The 21779-nt window shown below is 41.2% G+C and overlaps 1 protein-coding gene across 3 annotated transcripts in view; it reads right to left on the reverse strand.

Annotated features, from left to right (window-relative positions):
- Window positions 1-21779, reverse strand: part of rspo2 (R-spondin 2) — a 58918-nt gene that overhangs the window by 22290 nt on the left and 14849 nt on the right. For all 3 annotated transcript variants that reach the window (XM_034103086.1, XM_034103085.1, XM_034103084.1), the window contains 3 exons: window positions 11258-11446; window positions 2978-3121; window positions 2078-2266 (listed from right to left, as the gene is read on the reverse strand). In XM_034103086.1, coding sequence (XP_033958977.1) covers window positions 2078-2266; window positions 2978-3121; window positions 11258-11446 — 522 coding nt within the window. The remainder of the gene's footprint in view (window positions 1-2077; window positions 2267-2977; window positions 3122-11257; window positions 11447-21779) is intronic.

Below are 21779 nucleotides of genomic sequence, written 5' to 3' on the forward strand. Positions count from 1 at the left end.
TATTAAAGTGAATGTAAACTTGAATAATGTACATAATTTGAATGTAATAATTAAGTTGATTGTTGTGTGTGGAAGCTCCAGTGAATGAGCCCCATTAACTGAGTTTTAAACATCACTTTAAATGGAAGATTTAAAGTGATTTAGGCCCCGCCCACTTAATCGGATCGGCGATCGGTATCGGCCGATACTGATTCCGGCGATCGGAGCGTCCCTAATTTTCAGACTGTCTTCAGTTCCGAGTGAAAAAGAGCTTCTTACATTCATCTTCTGAAATAAAATCGAAACGATCATGTTACTTTTTTCTAAATTCAATTAGTCATATTGCATTGCAAATGGTATTAGGGTCCATTTTCTTGCAAAGAGGTTGACATGTGTATTGATTGTCATTTAAAAAGGGTCACATTGCAAGGTATTTCATGATGTAACAGCACTTAACTATTTATTTCTGTTGCCTAAACATACCCACGTAGCGTTGTTGCATTTTTGTCTTATTTTGTTTCACTCCAAAACGAAATTGAGAATGACGTTAAGTTAGGAAGGTAGCTTTTCCTTCCACTGGACTATGCTTTATTATCATTAATGGGAAATGATTATTTTAAAATCTCAGTTGGTCGAGCACTTACCTCCTCCCGCTCGAATTCAGCAGCTTACATTTTCACATTGTATTTATTTGAACTGAAGAGTGTTGCATTTCACTGGCTTTTGCCAAGTAGGGACTTTTTACTAGCGGTCGAGCGGTATGGAATTAACAACACATGCCTAAGTCTGAAATGTACCTTTATTGAACTGGCCACCGCAGCATTTCACAAGCTTGAAGAGTCCTAAGATGCACACAGTGACACGTTTATCGCACGGCCATTAGGTAAGGACTTGTTTTGCAATGGACAGTAGTTGTAAGTGAGATACTTAAAGAGAGTTTAATGTCTTTTTTTATAAAGGACTGAAGAAAAATGGTTCTGCTATGCATTTAATTTAAACCTCACAACATCACTAACTTCATGCTCGACATAATTACCGGCAGTAACCATGCGCAACAATGCCACATTTTAATTAAAGAAGGTCATAAAGTTTGTCGGAAAAGGTCAAGAAGCCACGGCAAAGTCCCAAAGAGGAGCGTGGGGGTTGGGGAGAAATTCCCTGAGAAACAGGCTTTAGGAGCTAAATGTGCCATGGAATCACAGTTTCCAACCAGAGAGCAGCCTTGGTAGTGCTGGAATACGAGAAACTATCAGAGTGTATTTTAAGTTGATTTACTCTTTCACCACTTCACTAAATGATCCTCTCGTCTAACACTCCAGGCCAAAAATGGAGAAAAATCCTCCAGGTTAGAATATTTCCCTCTTTCTGCTCAGCAATGTTTTCTTTTTTTTCCGACAGCCTAAATAATATCTGCCACTGTAATTGCTTCCTTATTTGGTGAATTAAATATTTACACTTGGCCTATCCTAATCCAAAGTTTACGAGAGAAGTGAAAGTACATTACGAAGGAAAAAACATTTCTTTTAAAAGCACTGCTAACTGAGGCCATCACCCCAAATGGTGTGTTTGGATCGTCTTAGAGAGATGGTTTACTTTTTGAAAAATAATATTTCCCTTAGCTGAATTCACACAGAGAGAAATTCCAGAATTGACTTCTCATTTAATGGCCTGACATACATGCTGTGTGCACGGCAAATATCTGTCAGGCTGACGGGAGGAAACAGAGACGGCCATTGAGGAAGCCTGCAGTTCTGACTTTGAAGAATTCCACGGAGGAGTGGAAGGGAGATGGGAGAGAGGGGGGGGGGGGGGAATATACATCAGAAAAGCTGGCCCGAACAAGGCCGCCATGGAAAAATACTGATGTTTAATGCACCAAAACGCCAGCTCAAAAACATAGACTGCAAAAAAACAAGGCTGAGTGGAAGGTACAAGGGTTACATGAAACAGGTGGAACTCTCAGCGAGAAAGAAGGCTGTTTCTTTTTCCAGATTCATCAGCGTAGTGTAAACTTTGAAGTGAACATGGATTGAGTTTGGAGCGACTGACAGAGTATCTTTCTCACAAAAATAAACATATGGCTGCAAACTATCCTTACCTCTCCTGCAGTGCCTCAGGGCCATTTTGCACATCCTGGACTCAGCGATGGTGGGACAGGGTATCGTGTCCTTGGGTGGTTTCTTTACAATGTGCCGGGTCCGGGTCTCCAGACCCCACTTATAACCACAGGTTTTGTTTCTCCTGGTGCAGGCTCCCCATTCGCTCCACTGGCCCACCTCGCAACCTTCTGCAAAGACAAGCATAATCAGCTATGTGCAGTGAAACCACAGCAGAGTGCAGGTCAAGGTTTAATACAGGGCTAAGGTTCTTTTACGGGTGTTTATAGCCTCTTAGTGTGGGGTCCCACTTCAACTGTTTGTTTCTTACTCCAAAAAAAAGCAGGCCAACTGAGAAGTTGTATGATAACATGTACACGACAGTTACAAAAGGAAAGGTTAACATACAACATCCACCAGTTACGAAAACGTATGACGATAAACCTTCATTTTTAAATATAATTGCTAGGCAAATAAGCATGAAGCTACTTATAACTTGTTCTAACCTTAAAATGTGCTATTGTTATTAAGCTATGCTAATGTTGTTAGCAAACTAACGCTACATTAGCATAAAAAGTGCAACAAGCTGATATAACGATTTCAGCGGTAGAAAATTCTTAAGGTTAGAAACTTATGTACTGCCTTAAAATTACTTTACTTTATAATTTGCATTAGAATCTAGAAATTAGGGTTGTTTTGTTTACTTTGGTGATAATGAAGAATTTTGTGAAACTTATACAAACTAATGAACGCACGCTAACGTATCATTATGACCATCTATATACACAATTTTAAGAGAAGAAGCTTAACAGTCAGAAATGGTCCAATGGAGTAGGCAATGTTGTTTATTCAGATTGGATATTTCTTTAATTATTTGTACATACTCGTGTCGTTTAACGTACCTCCACACTCCATGGTTTCCTCCAGCGGGGCAAAGCCCTCGGGGCACTTCTCAAAGCAGCGCCCTTTGTGTAGGTAAAAGCCTGACTTGCACTTGGTGCAGAAGTCTTTGTTGAAGCAGGACTCGCAGTTCTCTATCCTGCACCCTGGAGGAAGAAGGGGGAAAAGAGGAGAGTCATCAGGGTCTGAGATCCCTCTCATCTGGAGTTGATCGAAAGCTAAGGGGTTTGGGGATGGGGGTTCTTGAAAGGATTATGCTGTCTGTCCCACAAAACAAAGATTTGTCGATGCCCCAGTGAATCATTTCTCTCCAGGGCTCAAGTGTATTTCAGAAAATATGTTTCGCTTGACAGATATTTTATTTTTCATCTTCCTGTTCATGTTCGGAATATTCAACAGTATGAAAAAACAACATCAGACAGTGAGGCATTATGTCATGCTGGGCTCTTTCAGCATATTGCACCAACATCCAACAATCTGGAAACAAACACACAAGCTCACATGTTATCAACTAACAGTGTGCGGCAACAGGAAGAATACATCCCATTAGGTGTCCATAATATGCTATGTTATCACTGCACCAGGGTCTGTGTCCATAACTGAGGATTATTGTGAAGTCAGGTTTTTCTTATAAGGAGTATGAGGGCTCATAATCAAAACGCCGGCCATCTGTGTGGAACCATTAAGTTCTGGCTACGATATGAAAGGTTAAAAGGTGAGTGAGGAAGGGGGATGCATGGGGAGGGGGACACCATTTAGCTCTGCCTCACCAAAACAAATGCTGATGCATTAAGTCAGCAAAAACAACAGCACACTTATCCTCCCACGCCACACCCTGCCGGCTGCGCGCGACACGCAGCGGGGCGCTCGCAAAGAAAGGCACGGCAATGTGTCATCAAGCTTTTACTCTGCAAATAGCACAACAGGCAGGGCCAAATTACAACAACCACACCAGCAGGGCGACGCGCAGGCCCACATGATTAGAAGGAGCCTCCCAGAGCTGGCTAATTTATGACGTTCCTGACGGGCTCTATGTGGTCCAATAGGCTTACAATGTCGGGAAACCACATTCTGTAACCTGCAGCCACTGTCACCCTCCGCCTGCAGGTAGGGTGACATTTGCTTCACTCCTACCATTGTGCCTCGAACGGAGACGCAACCACGCATTAGCGCGTGCGCATTTCTCTGCGTGTAAAACCTGCGTTACTGTGATCTTCCACATGTGAGAGCGGAGACGGTGCTGAGGGCTGCTCTTTTATCTGTGACCCTTGCAGGGCCCGGGGAAGGGAAGGTTCTCACAATCACACCCCTTAATTACACCATCTCCAGCTAACCATCAGGCCTCCTCCTCGACATTCCTCCAAAACGAGGGGGTCCCTCCCGCTTTACTTTGAACCCTAAAGTATGGCCTCTGCCCACTCACTCTGGTCTCACGCTTTCCCGACCAGTCTAAACAAACCATGGATACACACACATATGCACAAACACACACATACCAATCAGATATGGCTGGAGATAAACCCACTCTGCAATGAAGCTGTACTCTGCATTCTGAAAAGACGTCAACACACTGACATAAATCGCTGAACCCTTTGGTAATTTCCTGTGTTCTCACACACGTTATTCATTTAATTATTTGATTTGATCTTATCTAGGTATTACCTTTGCTCCGTTTTATATTATATCACAACATATGTCCTGGATCTCGGGAGTTACGCGGTACAGTAGAAAGATTTTTGGGCTGGACGTCAAACTTATGTAAAGTGTTTTTCTGTCTTTTTTATTCTAGCTATCTGCATCTTATCCACTTTACTCTGAATCAGTCAGGCTTAATACAAGAGAAGCCCAATACAAGAAGCAGGCTAATAAATCACAGACCTAATTGGAAAGCACTGAGCTGTCTTTTACCCTTCACACTTCCCAGGCCTGTCATCACCTGAGAGACTTTTAGCTCCCAAACCAAAAAGACTAAGCAGGGGGAACAAGAACATCTGGCAGTTCTCTAAAGCGCTGGGGTTGTTGTGCAATCCTCAGTTATTGACCGTAAATAGGAGCAGCACAGCTGTGTGAAATACTATATCGTGCAGCAGCAGTGGCACTTGACAAGTGTTTTGATTAACACATCAGTAAGGCGATGCCACAAATGCCCGGAAATGTTCTAAATAGAAGATAAGTAATAATGTCTTCTCAGCAGGATTGATGAGGTGGTTGGTACATCAATGCGGCTCCATGGGAGTTAGAATGCAGGGAGGCAAAGCTGAAGGGTCAGAGGTCATCCGAGAGCGAGACGAGTAGGAAAGGATCGCACTGACATACATGTATCCTTCTGTCCACTTCTCTGCACAAAGGCTATCTGGGACAGCGTAGGCTATCTCTGACACTGGAGAAGCTCCCACACCGATCAATGGTCAGTTAGGCTAACTCGGCCAGCAGCTCCAGAAACTGATACGGGGGAGCGGGTTCACTCTCCCTGCCGGATTAACCTCTGGACCACCTTTAAAATCTTCGTATAGGTGCCTCAGGGAGACTAATGAGAAATAATGAGGTCATCAGATCCCATTGAAGGCCCTCTGTTCCCGGGACTTAAACGTATTATCATCATTATCTCGCAGCCTGGTTCTGGCCTGTGAGTTATATCATGAACACAGGAGGAGCAGCCTTGTGTTTCAGCTTTGAAAGGAATGTCAAAAGCTGAAGTGGCCGAGGGTTTCCGAGGGGTCGCCTGCAAATTCCCCCATTGCCCATTTTCGCAGATACACTTTTGTGTTTGTTTGGCTTTGCGATTGAATTGCTTGCATGTCAAGTGCATTTGGAGTTGAAAGATGATGTCACTTGTGATCTAACTTGGCGGTCCCTCGGCTGTGGTATTGGTAGGGAACCCACCGGTATTATCAGGGACACTCAAAACCTCAAGTCAGCTCTAGTCAACTGTGGTTCCTCTGCAGCCTGACAGCACCATGTGAATCACTCCATTCATTTACATATTCACTATGAAAGCAAAAAGGCGCTAAATCATTTCGATGGATGGTCTCAAAAGGTTGTTTTTTTACGTTATCTGAGCTCTAGGTGAGTTGGAGTCTCAGACCCGTCCACAAAGCTAACCAGAACCGATGTGGCGCAGCAGGAGTGTCGGTGTCATAAAAGACCTGGCAATGTGATGGGGAAAAGAAGCCCTATTTCTTTCCATCGTTTGACTCCAAGTTGGGTCGAACAGCTCTGACCTACTCTCTAGGCCCCAGTTTTTGGCTGACATGGAGGCTTTGGCTTGCTCGCTTCTACCAGCCATGTAGTGCGGAGTTGCGGAATATCAGCAGCTCTTGGTAAAGGCCAGAGCTGCCATGTTCTTCCCAACTGTCTCTGTGCTGTCTTTTTTCCACCTGCTCCTCAGTGCGTCAATGTACAGCTAGGTGAAGCAGAAGTGGTGTTCCTGTCAATCGGTATCTCCCAGAGAGAGAACAGCAATGACAGATGTGTCAGCAGTCTTCCTAGCGTCTCCACTCCAAGGATTGCAGTCTGCTCCTGTATCTGTTTAGCATACACGCAGACAGCTCGAGCTTCACACTGTGGTCAAGCCCTTTCCTTCTCAATAAAGTACACACAATGAAGTTGTGAGAAATAACCCTATTCAACTCTGCGCCTGGCTGTGATTTTGGCGGTCCGTTGTATTGTCTGGCAAATCTGAAAGAGCATTTAGTAAAATGTGTGATGGTTAAATGTCCCTCGATAAAGCTCAAAGGCCAAAAGCAACTGGGTCTTTGTGTTGGTCAGACCGTGCAATGGAAATACCCACAAGCTCAGAATTAGTGAGAAAGTGAGAATTTGAATGAAATACATGGGAAGAGGCTGCCAGCGCCTCCAACTACAGGTTACAAAAACCCATATGATGCATGGCTCTTTTCCACCTCTAACCCAACGATTTCCCAAGGTGTACTTTAAAACTAAAATTATCTTGGAAATGGCACATCCAATCACCTTCTACTTCCAGATGTAATGTAATGTAATAATATGTGACAAAGCAGCGAGAAATACAACAATAGAATGTGCTAATAGATTTCCGCAGTGTGAGCAACCCAGTAAAAAAAGAAATCATAATTGGCAATCCAAAACAATTACCTCTGACAGAGAAGTCTCTAGCGGCACATTAGGCTGGCGCTGACGGGACTGTGATATTTACCACGCTTCCAGGATATTGGCAATCCCAGGCCTTGATCTGACTGGATGTTGGTTGGCAGCGAACACAGCTGGGGTTGTTGCGTGTTTGAAAGCCTGCTGCAGTAGGATAAGGCAACTCGGTTGGTGGCTAGAGTGTGTATGTGTGTGTAGCGGTGGGGGGTCCTTAATATGCCCTGAGGGAGGAAGTCTTGAATGCAGCCTTGCTCCCATGCTGACCCTCTTAACACTTTCTCTTTTCAAAAAGACAGCTCTGATAGTCCCCTTTCAGCTCATAATTCTTCAGCCAGAGAGCTGAATACAAAATGACCAGAATATGCTTTTGCCTGGGAATGTATATTTAAAAAAACCTGAGGTATTATGAAATGTGGCCCAGGCGAGAGCATGACTGCACCTCATTCACAAATATTTGGGTGTACATAAAGCGGCGTACTGTGTGAGCGTTGCTACAAATCTTCCATGCCGAGCGGTGGGTTGACACCCACAGACACTGGTGTGGGGCCTCTTCTGGGCGGCTGATAAGAACCCCTGTGGATAACACTGGAGTTACTGCATATGGTTTATGGCTCATATCAACCTATCCATTAGCTGTTGAAAGGAGTTCTTGTAGAGCAGGGACCTAAGAACATAATTTATGGACATACAAGAAGGTATTATGCAACAAAAAGACATCGCTAACGAACCGGCTGCAGTTAAGTGATGGTTGTTAACATTGTGGCTCCCATGTCTGGGGCCACTTGAGTAGGTTTAGGTTTTGTAGGTTTAAATGGGCCTTTAGTTATGTAATGTTGCGGAAAGTATAGTTAACATTGTTGTTGGCTGTAATTATAGTCATTTTCTCTGCAGTGTAGGATAATCCCACTTAGAATGAAAGCCGTACATTTAAAATTCATCAAGTTAGGCACATGTCCTTAAGTAGTCATTACAAATGAGTTATTGGCATGGTAAGGTAATACACTACCATTCATAATTAAAAAAAAGTAATTCATCGTAACTTCTTTATGTTTTTCCAAGACTGACATTCAAGAACATTACAATAGAAAATAAATGCTGATTTCTTTGCAAATAGCTTAATTCAAAATGATTTAATTGGTAAAAAATGTTGCCCTTTATTACAATAAAGTACAATATTCAGTCATTTCTGTGATTGAAAAGGGCATTGTTTCAAAGTGTGTACAGTCTGCATACAAATGCGACCTGCTTTTGTTTTTCTACTTTTAATATGTTTGTGTCATGAGGTGTTTACCCTGTGCATGCTGGGATACTTTATAGCCCACACCACACATGATGCTCAAAAGAAATTCTAAATGCCGTTTACAGCATTTCCCCCTAAAAAAAAGACTTTAGACTTAAATTAACATGAACAGAAAAGGATTATTTAAATCTACAATTAGCGGTATTGCACTGGCCTTAAGCTCATTATCGCTAAAACGTTCCTATCCTAGAATGAAACCGAATATTACTAGTCTACAGAGCATAAAAGTGTGAATGGCTCTCAGTCACATGCTTCAGGAGGCCCTCCAAAAACACTGAACACTAACCCAGTGACTGGATGAGTGTACAAGCCTCTTGTCTTGGCTCTTGTTTTCCTTTATCCATGGCAGTCCACACAAAAAAAATCTTGAATGAGATAAGATCACACAGGGAAATTCAGTTGTAATAATAAGCAGCTGCTCCCTGAGTGATTTCAGAGCCTGTGTTTAAAAAGCTCATGATAACAGAGACGTAATGCCACGTTCCAGGCCTCTTTGGAAACCAGGAGCACCCGTCAGCTCTGACCGCAGCGGGAGAGAGCCCGTCACCGTCATTTATTCTCTCATAGGTACCAGTGTCAACTCACCATTCCCTGACCTGACAATTAGCCTCCAACCCAGGAAAATATACGCTTAGGAAAGTTGGACCTGAACTGTTTATTGAAATTGACATGCAGGGCGCAGCTGAGAATGAGGGTCAAACATGAAACTGGATTACAAAACCATGGCTGAAAGAGCGATCACATCAAAGTGGTCCTCACTCTGAGATCTGATGCTACGTGACAATACAAGATGTTGTTCTATGAGCTGTACGGAGAGGGATTCAGATTAACTTGCCGCACTCAGGATCAGTTCATTCAAAATGTACCCAATATGGGGATACAGCGGTTAGGATAGTGGGATTAAAGTAAAGAAAAAGGGTAATTTAACAGAGAACAAGATGTCCTTCTGTTCCAATTATATGAGTCATGAAAAAGGGGTTTGGATCGCTGTTACTGGTTAAAACTGCAGAAGGAGATGTTCTAAGTCGTAATGACTAAACTGCTGCTGAAATCCCTATAATTGGACCTTTTTCGCTTAAATGGAATTTTGATATTAGGTAAACTGAATTCCGATTAGAGATAAAATAAATAAAACAATGCATCTGGAAAATATCTTAATTGTCTCATTTGGCTTATTGTGAAATCAGAACACTGGAAACATTTGGAAAAATAACTTGTGCCTGTAAAAAAATGCTATATCTTTATATTTGAGAAAATGTGAAGATATCGTTTAACATGTAGCTAAAAGGTATTTAGGCTTAATGACAATCAAGAGCTAGCTTAGCATTAGCATTGGTGACATTGTTGGTTATGCAAACAAGTCAAAATAAGTTTACGTTTACTACTTTTAGTTTCACACAGGTAAAGTACAGTGGCCTTTGGGGAAACATTTCCGGTGTTTGACACATCCATCCAACCTTAGCCTCCTCCTAAAGTAGAATCCCAGCATGTCCAGCTAAACACAAACAGGCTCTCACGTCAAACTGTAAGATGTATGGGGACTGAAGTTTTAATTTTCTCTTTTTTCTTCCTGCGGTTGCTCCATGTTTGCATTATTGGGCCTAAAGGTCCGGACACCCTCCTCTGGTGCTTTCGTCTGTCAGGATTTTGGCACTGGGAAACCAAACGAGTTGAAGTTTCTCTCTGTTTTCTTATGAAACACTCAGCCAACACCTTTGGCACCGTGTTATAAGGCTCCGTCTCTCTCTACGAGCTCATTTCATGTTAAAATAAAGTTATGAGATCCGGGTGCTGCATAAGGAGGAGAGGGACACATTTAATTAATTGGATTTCAGAGTTATTCTTTAACGAGAATCACGAGAGCATATAACATGTTTCGCTGTTATTGTTTGGATTTTCTTTTTACGGTAAAGCATAATTGAAAGTGTGTGAGACATGTGTGTGTCATCTACAGTATTTTCCACAACAAGATTTGTGAAAAAATAACATTTCATATTTTTACTTCAGGCCACATGAGTAATATGTTTAAAAAGGAGAGTATTAATAAAAGATCTAATGCGTTTTTATCTCTGAAACAATCATTAAAAATGAGCCACGTTTAGAAATCAGATCATGTTTGTACTCTCCCTGAATTGACTTCTAATCTTCTGGGCTTTGATGCACTTAATGCTTTGGTTTTTTTAATCGAACTTCAATAAACGCACATTTGGTGGTGGAGGATCTGGACACTTCAATTGAGACTGGGTTTTTTTTCAAAGTCAAAGACGTCATTGGCTGCCAATAAATGACGCTGTCTAGTGAAAGTCAAAATCCACAAGCTCTTACAGGCTAGCTACAAAAGAGGTTAGTTCCATTCCCTAATGCGGATATATAATCACCTTTTATAGTTCAGATGATATTGAATGACATGGCAAAAAGTGCTTTTAATGTGGGCGTTTGAGTCTCTGGGGTTGGTTTGGCTGAATCTGTAGTGCATCTTGGTTGAATTTGCACCTGAATGTCATGCCTTCAAACATCCTCGTGACTGTAGGATGTTTGGTATTGTAAGTGTCGAGGGAGTGTTAAAGATAAATGAGAAACAGCGATCATCCTTGATGGAGTTCACCGTTAAATCCCGAGGGTGACACCGCTTAGACGAGGCTTCACTACTTACATCCACCTGTGTGGACGAATGAGCCTTTAAAATTGCGCGGTATGTGTGTCTCCTATGGATAATTGACAATAAATCATGTGCTGTGAGGCAAAAGGGGAAGTTTAGGGACTGTGTGTCTGGGGAAGATGGGGTGTTGTTGGGGGGGGAAGAAGGGATGTTAGGGGTGGGTTTGGAGTGCGAGGTTAAAAACTCAAAAGGACTTACTGGAGCACATGTTGAGTTCGGGGCTGCGCATGCCATAGTATCCGGCTGGGCAGTCGTGAAGACACTCCCCGTACTGCCTCATTCTCTCTCTTCGCAAAAACAGGAAGAGTTTGGGCTGGCAGTTTACACAGCCGTTGTCCCTGGAGCACACGGAGCAGCCTTTACAGATGGGGTACGTTCCATAGCTAGCTGCAGGACAAACAGAGGAGTAAACAGTGAAGGTGATTAATACAATGGAAGTAAATCGTCAAACAATATCTGAAACCTCCCCACAAAAACAATTCTGATGTCAGTGATTCTTCCAGCTAATTTTGGATATATCTGATTTTTGAATATTTATCTCAAGCCCTCCTTTTCATTCCCCACAAGACTATGTACATTTGGAATATACAAACAAGTTCTCCTTCTAGCGTGATTCTCTTTTAGAAAAGAGTGTCTATGCAGTGATGTATATTTGATGATCATCATGTCTCATCAATCTCTACGACAGCTGGCTTTTCACAGTCGTGTCTAGGTGGGAACCCTCGATTTTGCATTGATTTCAAATTGTTAAGGTTAGGAAAGTTCCTCATTTGGTAGGTCTTGCTAAAGTTTTGCAATTTGATTCATTTGCAATTTGTTCACTAAAAGCTTTGAAGACTTTTGCCTTCAGACCTAGTTTGTTTACAGGTAATATGCACTTGTTCAGTAAGCACACTCTCACCTTTAGACCGACCATTAACTTAGAGTAACAAACATTGCCCATAATCTACTTTATTGAAGATATCTGGCTTAAAAACTTTGCAAGAGCCCCGTAAACATTAGCATAAATGCTTTGTACCTTCACTCCTAAAAAGAGTGAAGACCCCAAACTTCTTGGCCATTGCACAATGCTTGAATGTTGCACCTCATCACTGTGCCGAATATTCAGCCAGTTTGCATAATGACCTAATGATAGTGCGGAAAGCACACAGTGGGACAACCAGCGATGTAAATTGAGGGCAAACAGTAAGCACCAAAAATTGGTGGATTTTTTTTTACTTTTTTTTTTTTTTGTTCTTGTGTGTCAGTCATCCACACCAATCAGAAGTGCTGTGCTCCACATGCACCATCCATTGTTAATCAATCAGAAGTGGCCCATGATAGAAGGTGATAGACAGATTGATCCAATCACCTGCCAAGTGCTTTTGAAAGTGCCTGCCCTTTCCAAATGGCTTCCAATGGAGCTTTCCTAGATGGTTTGGTGAAACAAACCATCTGGGTCAGGTTAGTAATGCTCCATCACATGTTTCTATTAAAGGGTGAATCTTAAACTGAAGCTTGACTTTAAAGCAATCCAACGGAAGTTTCATGTAAGTTTAGTTCTTTCCCTCGTAGCTCGGGCTGCGGGGTTGCTAGAGACGGGAGTACGTTGATACGACCATCCTAGCCGGAGATATGGCCACATTTTACAATAAACATACGTTGGGTCGCTTAAAAACAAATATCGCAATACGAATCGCAATCGCAATATTTGTCAGAAAAATCGCAATTCGATTTTTTCCCAAAATCGTGCAGCCCTAGTTCATTATTTGCCTACAGTTATTATAGATCTTACATCTCATCCCGTGTGGGCCTAAGAGAAATTAGCTACGTTTCAATATGCGGTCTACAATGAAAGATGACTTTAATATAGTGGTTAAGAACGCTGTTTATTCTCCAGTAGTTACTGAAAGGCAGAATTCATTGAGATCGTCATATCATCCCTCATGTGTGGATGACCCTGTCTTCACCCGATGACAAGGACATGGTGAACTCAAGCAAACAGACTCAACTGTGGGAGGGCTGACAAGCAGAAAACAAGAATACAAACCAACACAACCATAATAGATATATCAGCAGGATGTTCTGTAATTCATAGTAAATATGTCCAATTCTACAATTTGTCATTCATGAAAACTCTGGCTCCCCTCTTGCTGTTTGAACCCTGATTGGTTATGAATGTGAATATTGCATTAATTCTGGTCAGAGCTGGCCCTCTCGAACAGTGTCAAGGCAGCCGACGAAAGCCCCCCAAAACCGCAGTGGCTCTGCCCTCGGCTTGAGTTGCCTGCGGAAGACAAAGGAGCCAGTAACAAGACAGTCCATTCCACAATAAGTGACTTGCAATGTAAACTCCTTAGCGTCCCGTTTACAGGAAAATGTCCAAGGGCGAAACCAATCGCTCAAGTCGAAAAACACTTCAGTTGATCTAAGCCAAGTCTTAAATATCACAAACAGGGAGCTGAGCGACCTACCACAACGCTTTATAAAAAACACTGTGCAGCAAACTGGAAAAAGCCTGAGAGACAGAGGCCTGCGTTACTAGCCGTCGCTCCGCAGATTACATTTCTTCGGTCAGATTTACCCAGACGAAAGTGAGCTCTAAGAGGGCCCTGTGCAAGCATCAGATTATAATCGTTTGAAAGCAGTCAGCGGACGTCAGACTCATCTTTTTTTCTTTTGTTGGTTTGCTGGCCTTCAGAGATATGCTGGCCCTGCCAAGCTACACTCATTCTTCTGAAGCCAGGGTTGATGGAAGTGAGATTAAGTGCTAATCAGAAAGTGTCTCTGGTGGTCTTTAGGGATGACGTTTACAGCGACACCCCATCGATCACAACAGCGCAGGGCTGTGCGCTCGGAGCCTATTCATCACACAGATTGGTGATTGTCTGCAGTCAGCACTCACTTGCTAGAACGTAAAGGAGAAACCATAGATTTGGCACTTTCAAAATCGTAGATGAAAAATGGTGTCTTATGTCTGAGATTTTATTATGTTTTATATCAGTTTCCAATGCTGTTATCTTCTTTTTTCTCTCAATTCAGCAGTCAGTAGCTAATTGACTCTACTTGGGGGCACAGGTGATGTTATCGAATTACAGTATTCAGCATTTTTACCTTGTAGGATTCACTAAAGTTACTGTGCAAGCTTCTTTTTCCAGATAGGTTCACATATGTATATGTTTACACACTTTTTAAGTTGAAATAATTACATAAAAATAAGCTTAAAAAATTGAAAAGGTCATTAAAAAAAAAAAAGCTGAAAAAAGTTTCCGGTAAGACCAAAATCTGATTATAATTGAAGATATATTGTATTTTATTCTGTCAATCCTTCCATTCAGTAAAACTTAACTGAAGCATTAGACCAAACCTCATACTTAACCATATATTTCTGTAGAGTATACAGTCAGAGTTGTGTTTACAGCAAGCTGACATTCACATTAACTTGCTCACATTGACACTGTCAGGAAGACTGGAAAGCTAGAAAGCTTATTTCTCTTTTGAGCAGGTTCAACTCTATGACTACTGACAGAGTGCTAACAATACTATCCTAGCAATTTTAGAAAAACTTGATCAGGGCCTGTGGTCATCTTAGATCACCGGCCAGTCAATCAGCAAAAGAATTAAAGCCACTTCAAAAGTTTCTTCAGGACTCAAAGAACTCACTCTTTCTTGTCAGACATTTGTTTAGCTGATTCTCGCAATTCACACTGATTAAGAACAATATAATCATTTGAATGCAGCAGACCCCAATTCCTGGAATTAGCGTCCGATTCAGGGAGAAGGGGAAAGGCGGTATACGATGCAGAGAAACTCTTTTGGTGCTGATCTTGGAGATTAGCTTGATGTGTGTGGAAAGGTTTGGAGGTTCAGGCCACAGGTATGTCAGGAAGGAGGCCACAATTCACAGTATCTGGAGCAGCGCCGTCCAACTCAAGTCCTACACTACCGGTATAATGTCTCGCGCTTTACATCAACCTTTCAACTGCCAAGCAGGTTTCAGCCAATCTTAAAGAAAACACTCATTCATATAAATCTGATTTTTTAGACTAGAATAAATATAAGGTAAGCTCTTTAACAGAAAAACAAAACAAAAAAGTATGTGGAAGAGGCTTGTGAGTAAAAAATCTTACCTAATTGTTATGGGTGTAACGGTTCACAGAATTCACGGTTCGGTATGTACCTCGGTTTGGGGGTCACGCTTCGGTACGGGTTCGGTACAACAAGAAAAAGCAAAAAAATCCCAAATGTATAATTCCAGGTTTGTTTTTTATTTATTTTGAACAGTAGTGCAAGTGTCAGTATAAAAATAAGGAACTTTAACATTTTGAATTGACAAATCTGGGTGATGCCTTCTGATATGATTGAGCATGTTTGGCATACCATTAGCATGTCGAACAACGCTGGCACACCGTCCTCGTCCGATCCACCACTCGCACTCCATCGTTATTGTAGTCCACAGGGAACTCGAAATGTTCCCACACAGCTGATTTAAAAGAAGCAGGTGGGTCTTCTAGCTCCTGTGTTATCTGAACTCGCAACACTAACTTTTTGTTGTTGTGTTTTCTTCTTCTTCATTTGTTGTTTTAAGGGCTTTATGTGCTTTATGGGCATTGACATTGGTAACAGTTTGCCAAAGCATGTAGCAGCCATGTTTTTAATTGGCACTAAATAAGACAAAAACCAAAGGAAAGATCATAGATCATTGCAGTTAAACCTAACTTGGCAGGAACATATTATCTAATATGCTATGGGATTCCCATTTTTGTTGTTGCAGATTGTGTCTTTCCTGTTCTGAAACTAGTAAACACATGTCAACACAATCCATCGGAATTGCTTTCTGACTAATGCTCAACAGCCTTCTGTGGGTTACTTTTTTCCCCCACAAAACTTGAAATCTTGGATCTTTGAGCATTTCGTCTGTCAGTCATGTTGAATCTGAAGTGTTCTATGATCAGAAAGCGGTAAAAGAAAGGATTCCTGGAGAGAAGTGTTTACACGCCATTGGAAATGCCACTCCCTGCATACGATTAACATGATACCGTTTACGGTTTCAACCACAGAATACATTCTATGTGAAACAAAACAAATCCACAGTTCCCACTTCTGACAGCCAAGTGAAGATCCCTCTAAGCCTCAAGTAGTGTATTTACAAAAAGCAGTGTCCATATGAACATCACTGAAGAAGCTGCACGAACTTTTAACAAAGATTTAACAAGTGCCTCAATGTGTCATATCTCCAAGCTATAAAGCTGCTGCTTTACATGGACCACATGGACTGCCTCTTCTCCCTCACACTTCAACAATATATTGTGTCAACTAGACTGAGGATGACTTAGTGTAACAAATGTTAAATAAATCCCTTTGCTAATTTACATCTACTGGGGGAAATGCAACTCGTGTGTGCCTGTTTTTAAATGAATATGTTGACATGTCGGGACGTATGTATATTTGCTCTCTTGTGGAGAGTAATATTAGAATATGTGTGCGTGCTAATATAAAGCTACAACCAGCAGGCTGATGGCTTAGTTTAGCAACAAATCTGGAAACACTTGTAAATAACAACTGTGACTGTTTACCAGTGTCTAGTAATTATGCTAAGCTGCACGCTTAGTACAAACTCTTGCAAATCAAGCTAAAGTGTATTTCCGCAAACCATGGCTTCGTCAACAAATTGATAAGTGGTTCTCCAAAAAAAATATAACAGCTATTGCAATTGATTAATCCTTTAAGCAAAAATGTCAGAAAATTGTGGGTTTTTTTTGCCGTCAATGAAGTTCATACAGGGACGTGGCTTCGGAGATATCCATTGATAAGGTTCTTTCATTCATGCAAGACATTCAGGCTCAAAACATGAAGAATGACGGCATGTTTGGAGCACTTTCCTTCTATAGCCATAGGCTTGCTGGGAGGTTTGCTCTGAAGCAGCTCAAGAGCAATTAGGGTCGCAGCGAGATCCAGCAGAAACCCAAACTCTGTCTCAGGTACGTTTTTATGAGTCCAAAGCAAGCGTGACAGACTGTGCTCAAGGCTGCCAGAAACCTCTACATGTACAGGGGGTTCCACCCATGGCCGCTTCACTTCCTGCCTTCCACTCACCTACCGTTACCCATGAAATCATTCACATTGACCCATTCCCACTTTCTGAAACCGAAGACCCTAACAAGGCAAATTGCACATAATGTTTGTGTTTCTTTTAGAGCCCCGAACTTAACATTGAGAACAAGAAGACAGTCTTACATAGGGTTTCACTGATGTGGGCTCTTATAAGCCAACTTCGGTAAAAGACATTTCAGGCTGCTGAAAACTGATACTTTGGAACCATTATCAGCTCTTAAAATTTGACCATTTTATTATAATGCTAAAGAGAAACATAAATAATGCAAGATAGTATGACAATTATAGTATAATATACTTGATCAAAGCCTGAGGTAGACTATATGAACCGGACCATATCTGATTTTCAATAAAAGTTTAGAAGAATTTCCTTGTGGTTCATATTTTATGGTCAAATGGGATAAGGTCATGCTAAGACATTCATATGAATGTACATACTGCTATTACTTGTGGGATTTGTTGTGTTCTGCCATGTATATAAAAGGATTCAAAAGTAGTTATATGCCTCTTTGTCAACCGTTCGGCTACTGACACAGATTTCTTCTCTAATCTTGTACCTCTACTTTATTATAAGAATACCCTTAGTTAAACATTAGACCTAAACTGAAATGTATTCATACTAGCAGTTGATGATATTGGGCGCAGATGTGTATGGCTTTTAAGATGGTTGTTCTTGTTTGACCCTAGTTTATTTTGTCATGTGTCATTTTCAACCAAACATAATAGCACAGAAAACCAACTTGACATAAGTTGCATCTTGATTACTGCTAAGTTGATTTGTAAATGCATCAGACTAGAGGCAATATCATAACGCAGTAGGGAATTCCAAACCAAGCAACTGTAGGATAAGAGCTTATATTAAAACACAACAGTTTCTATTCTCACAGTTCTCCTCCATCTCTCCATGGGCCCCTGGTATGCAAATCTAATAATACAGCCTGTGAATGTATTTAACCAACAGCGACACTGTCCATTGTTTATGAAGGGCACTTACAGTAAAGTCTATACGAGAAGATTCATCAAGTAACAAGACATAAAAGCGCATTCATGACATCTAAAGTAAATATAAATGTCATATGGTGAAGATGCAGCTATGGAAAACCTCAAGTTTTGGAGTTGCATAGCAGCAGCAGGTCAAGAAGATCTGAGCTCTCATGTGGAAAGCATCACATCCACCAACAGAATTATACGCTTTCCTCGTGGCACTGAGACAATTATTGTTTATTGTCCACCTCCCCCTAAATGATGGTATAAACTTACTGCTGCTCCACTTTAAAGGAAAAAGAGAAAGCTTGGGAAGAGAGAAAGAGGGCAGATACGGGACAGAACAGCACTGAAAGAAGCTTTCTGGATCTCTGTTCTAACCACCTAACCATTCAGGCTTACACTGCAAACGCTGTTAAAGGCAGGAGAGCCAACGGTGTCAACCCTCACACTCAGAGTTCAACAGTAACGTCTCAACATTGTTCAAGCTCGTTAAAAGCTAGTACATGGAAAATGACAAACCGCCCGCTTTTCAAGCCTGTGACTTTATTTGTCATGGAACTGGAAGTTTCACTTAGCTAAAAAATGGTGGAGAAAAAACAGAAGGGGTAAGAGGGGGGTACTTTAAGCCGCTAAAGGCACATTTCTGTTCCAATTTAGCAGAAAATATGTTGGACTTGCCTCCGACTCTTTTCCAGCTGGTAATAGTCAGGTTTTTAGGATCCACGTTTTTCCCCCCAGTTTACTTTAACAGATCATACTGTAAGCACATGTTTATAATTTGGGACAGTCCTGCTGCTTATAATGATTTTGCAGCATGAGGCTGAGCAAACACATTTGCTGTCAGACATATTTGCTCGGCCAAAGTGTTCCTGTGACACAGATCCACCGGGCGATGCGGGCAGCGTGGAGATTTCAACCATCACTTAAAAGGATGGCGGTTTATGTAGAAAATGGGTAAAACAGGCAGCTGTGGTTCAAACAGGCAACTGGAAAATGAGGAACAATTTAAAGCTGTGCTTTTTAGTGCACACTTAAAACAGGAGCTCAAGGTCATTTACTCTGGTGTGGTTCAATAGGTTAAGACAAATTCACATGCAGGTGAGAAACCTACATTTGACTGATTGGATGAACACATGACCATTGTACGAAGTGCTTGTTGTGAAAGTAATCCTTCAACAATTTGGCCAACACGCTAATAAGCTCAGTTCTAGTTCAATGAGAAGATCAAGCACGCTCTCCAGAACAAAAACGTTCTGGAGTCTCTGCTGGTTCTTTGAAATATGACTAGTGAATATCTAGTTTATGCTGAAGTGAAGTGGTCATTTCAATATGATGCTAAATGCTAAACTACTATGTAGCAATAGTAATAGTGTTTCTAGCTAAATGGCTAAGCTATTAAACTGTAGCCAAAGCAGACCAAACTCACATTGCATTACATTACATGTCATTCGCTTTTATCCAAAGCGACTTACATACATTCAGTACTGTGGGCAATCCCCACAGGAGCAATTTGGGGTGAAGTGTCTTGCCCAGGGACACAACGACATGCTGACTGCAGTGGGACTCGAACTTGCTATCCCCTGATTCAAAGTCCAGCACACGCTCCACTGAGCCACAGCCTCCCTGTGTTTTCACAAAGTAGGTGAAATTACTCAATGTTTGTTTGAGCAATACTTTGCTAACATAAGCTAACATAGCAACCATAAGTAAAGCTGTGACAGCAGTAAAGGTATTCAATTGGGCAATGGTGGTTTTACTGTTTATGAACAAAACTTGCAATTTGTAAAATATTTTCTCTCAAAAAGTTAACACTCCAAGGTGGATCATTTTGCTAGTTAGTATTATTGTGATACAAAGTTGATTAAACCATATCAGCTATATAGAAAGAAAATGTCACCTGTACAGTGTGTAATCTTGGTCCTATTCTCTCAGAACCAGCCAGTCAAATAGAGACATTGATAGTGTTTCAATCTGGAAACACTCTCTGCAGCGCTCGGCCATCTGTCCAGCTGAACTCATCGTGGCTCTCACCCCTACACTCTTTCTAATTCTATACGAAGACCCTTGGTTCCTTATTAACATCGTTATGGTGGATTATGACTTAAATCCCATGGCCTGGGTCAAATCCCACATCTGGATGTGAAAGAGACCTTGTAATTCTTGTTTCAGGAAAATTTGAAAAGGTGACCCAGCTACCCTAATATAACGGTATGTGCCGCAGTCTTTTCACACTCGCTGCCACAGTGATGGACATGAGTCCCATTGAACATGGCCGCCATGGAAAAGCTCAATGGTTACACAGGAGGAAAAATCTGAGTGAGTAACCTTGATGTGGTGGTCAAGTGGTTATGTGGTGGGTTGCGGTCCCATAAAATGTTTTAAAGTTTGGTCGGGCCTTAAAAACAACGGAATAACTGTTGAATATAGTCGATGTCAACATAGCTTAAAAAACACACTAAAACAATGCAAACCTCTAATCATCTTAAACTTCTGTTCCAGTGGAGGAAAAATCCATTCTAGACTGTTTAACACTGGGGATGTTGCGTTTACAGGCCAAAGCTTTGAAGTGGTTAAACACAAAATTGTGTAAATTGCAACACTTTATCGGACTTTTATGCATGAACATTAGGAATTTAGCAGGACTTCAGCTTAACCTCTACACATGCTAAAAGACCTAAACCAAAAATGTCTGTCTTATCTTTTATCTTTTTGTTCTTTTCTTTTTTAAATCAACCTGGCACATCCTGCTGAGTGGCATCTGCCTTTGATTGTCTTGACGGTGATATTGGCTTTACGCGCCATGGTTGATCTGCGCAGGTGCGATTGACTTTACGACACTCGGGAATGGAAGCACTGTTGGAGTTGACACCTGCGGATGGACTTTATCACTCTCTGAGCAGAAACTGGGCATGTGGTTTCTGTTTCTTGCCAGCTCTTCCTCTCTCTGCCTTCTTTGTTTATTCACTCGTGCAAATAAGAAGGTTGAAGAACTTGTGAAACGCCCCAATAATTCCTGAATCATCTGTACTGTTTTGCTGTTCCATGAAAACAAAAATGATCTAATATCTGCATTTAAGTATTAAAATAAAGCTGCAAATGAACATTTCTGGGTTTCAAGGACTATAGCAACTATGGATAAACTTAGCACTTAGACTTTACAGATTCAGCCAACATCAGACTTGAAAATTGTGTGAAAGAAGTATGATGATAAATGCAATAAATGTCTTTGGAGTTCTAAAGATTGGACATTTCAACTGACTTGACCAAAGACATTAGTATTTAGCTGCAAAACGACAGAGTATCATATACATATTTTTATACTTTTTAGTCGTGAGAGTCCAGAGATGATGCAAACCACATTTTGAAATTATTAGTTCAACTGTCCAGAGTGTGTGCAACTGCTGACAAAAAAGAAAAATGTGTTTTGCAGTTCTCGTGCCGATTGTTCTATTTTGATATCAAAATGTCGATTGAGGAAATCTCTGTCATCATTTAAAAGGAAAGTCAATAAATGAAGAGAAAGATGACTTAGAAGAAAACCGACTTCGGAGGCAGTGTAAATAATGCTCTCAGAAATTTAGCAGAAATGTTTTACTTATTGTGACATTTCTGATTAAAAAGTTTTAGGTTTTCATTCCAA

This window comes from Pseudochaenichthys georgianus, chromosome 16, assembly GCF_902827115.2.
Source record: "Pseudochaenichthys georgianus chromosome 16, fPseGeo1.2, whole genome shotgun sequence".
Lineage (NCBI taxonomy): Eukaryota > Metazoa > Chordata > Actinopteri > Perciformes > Channichthyidae > Pseudochaenichthys > Pseudochaenichthys georgianus.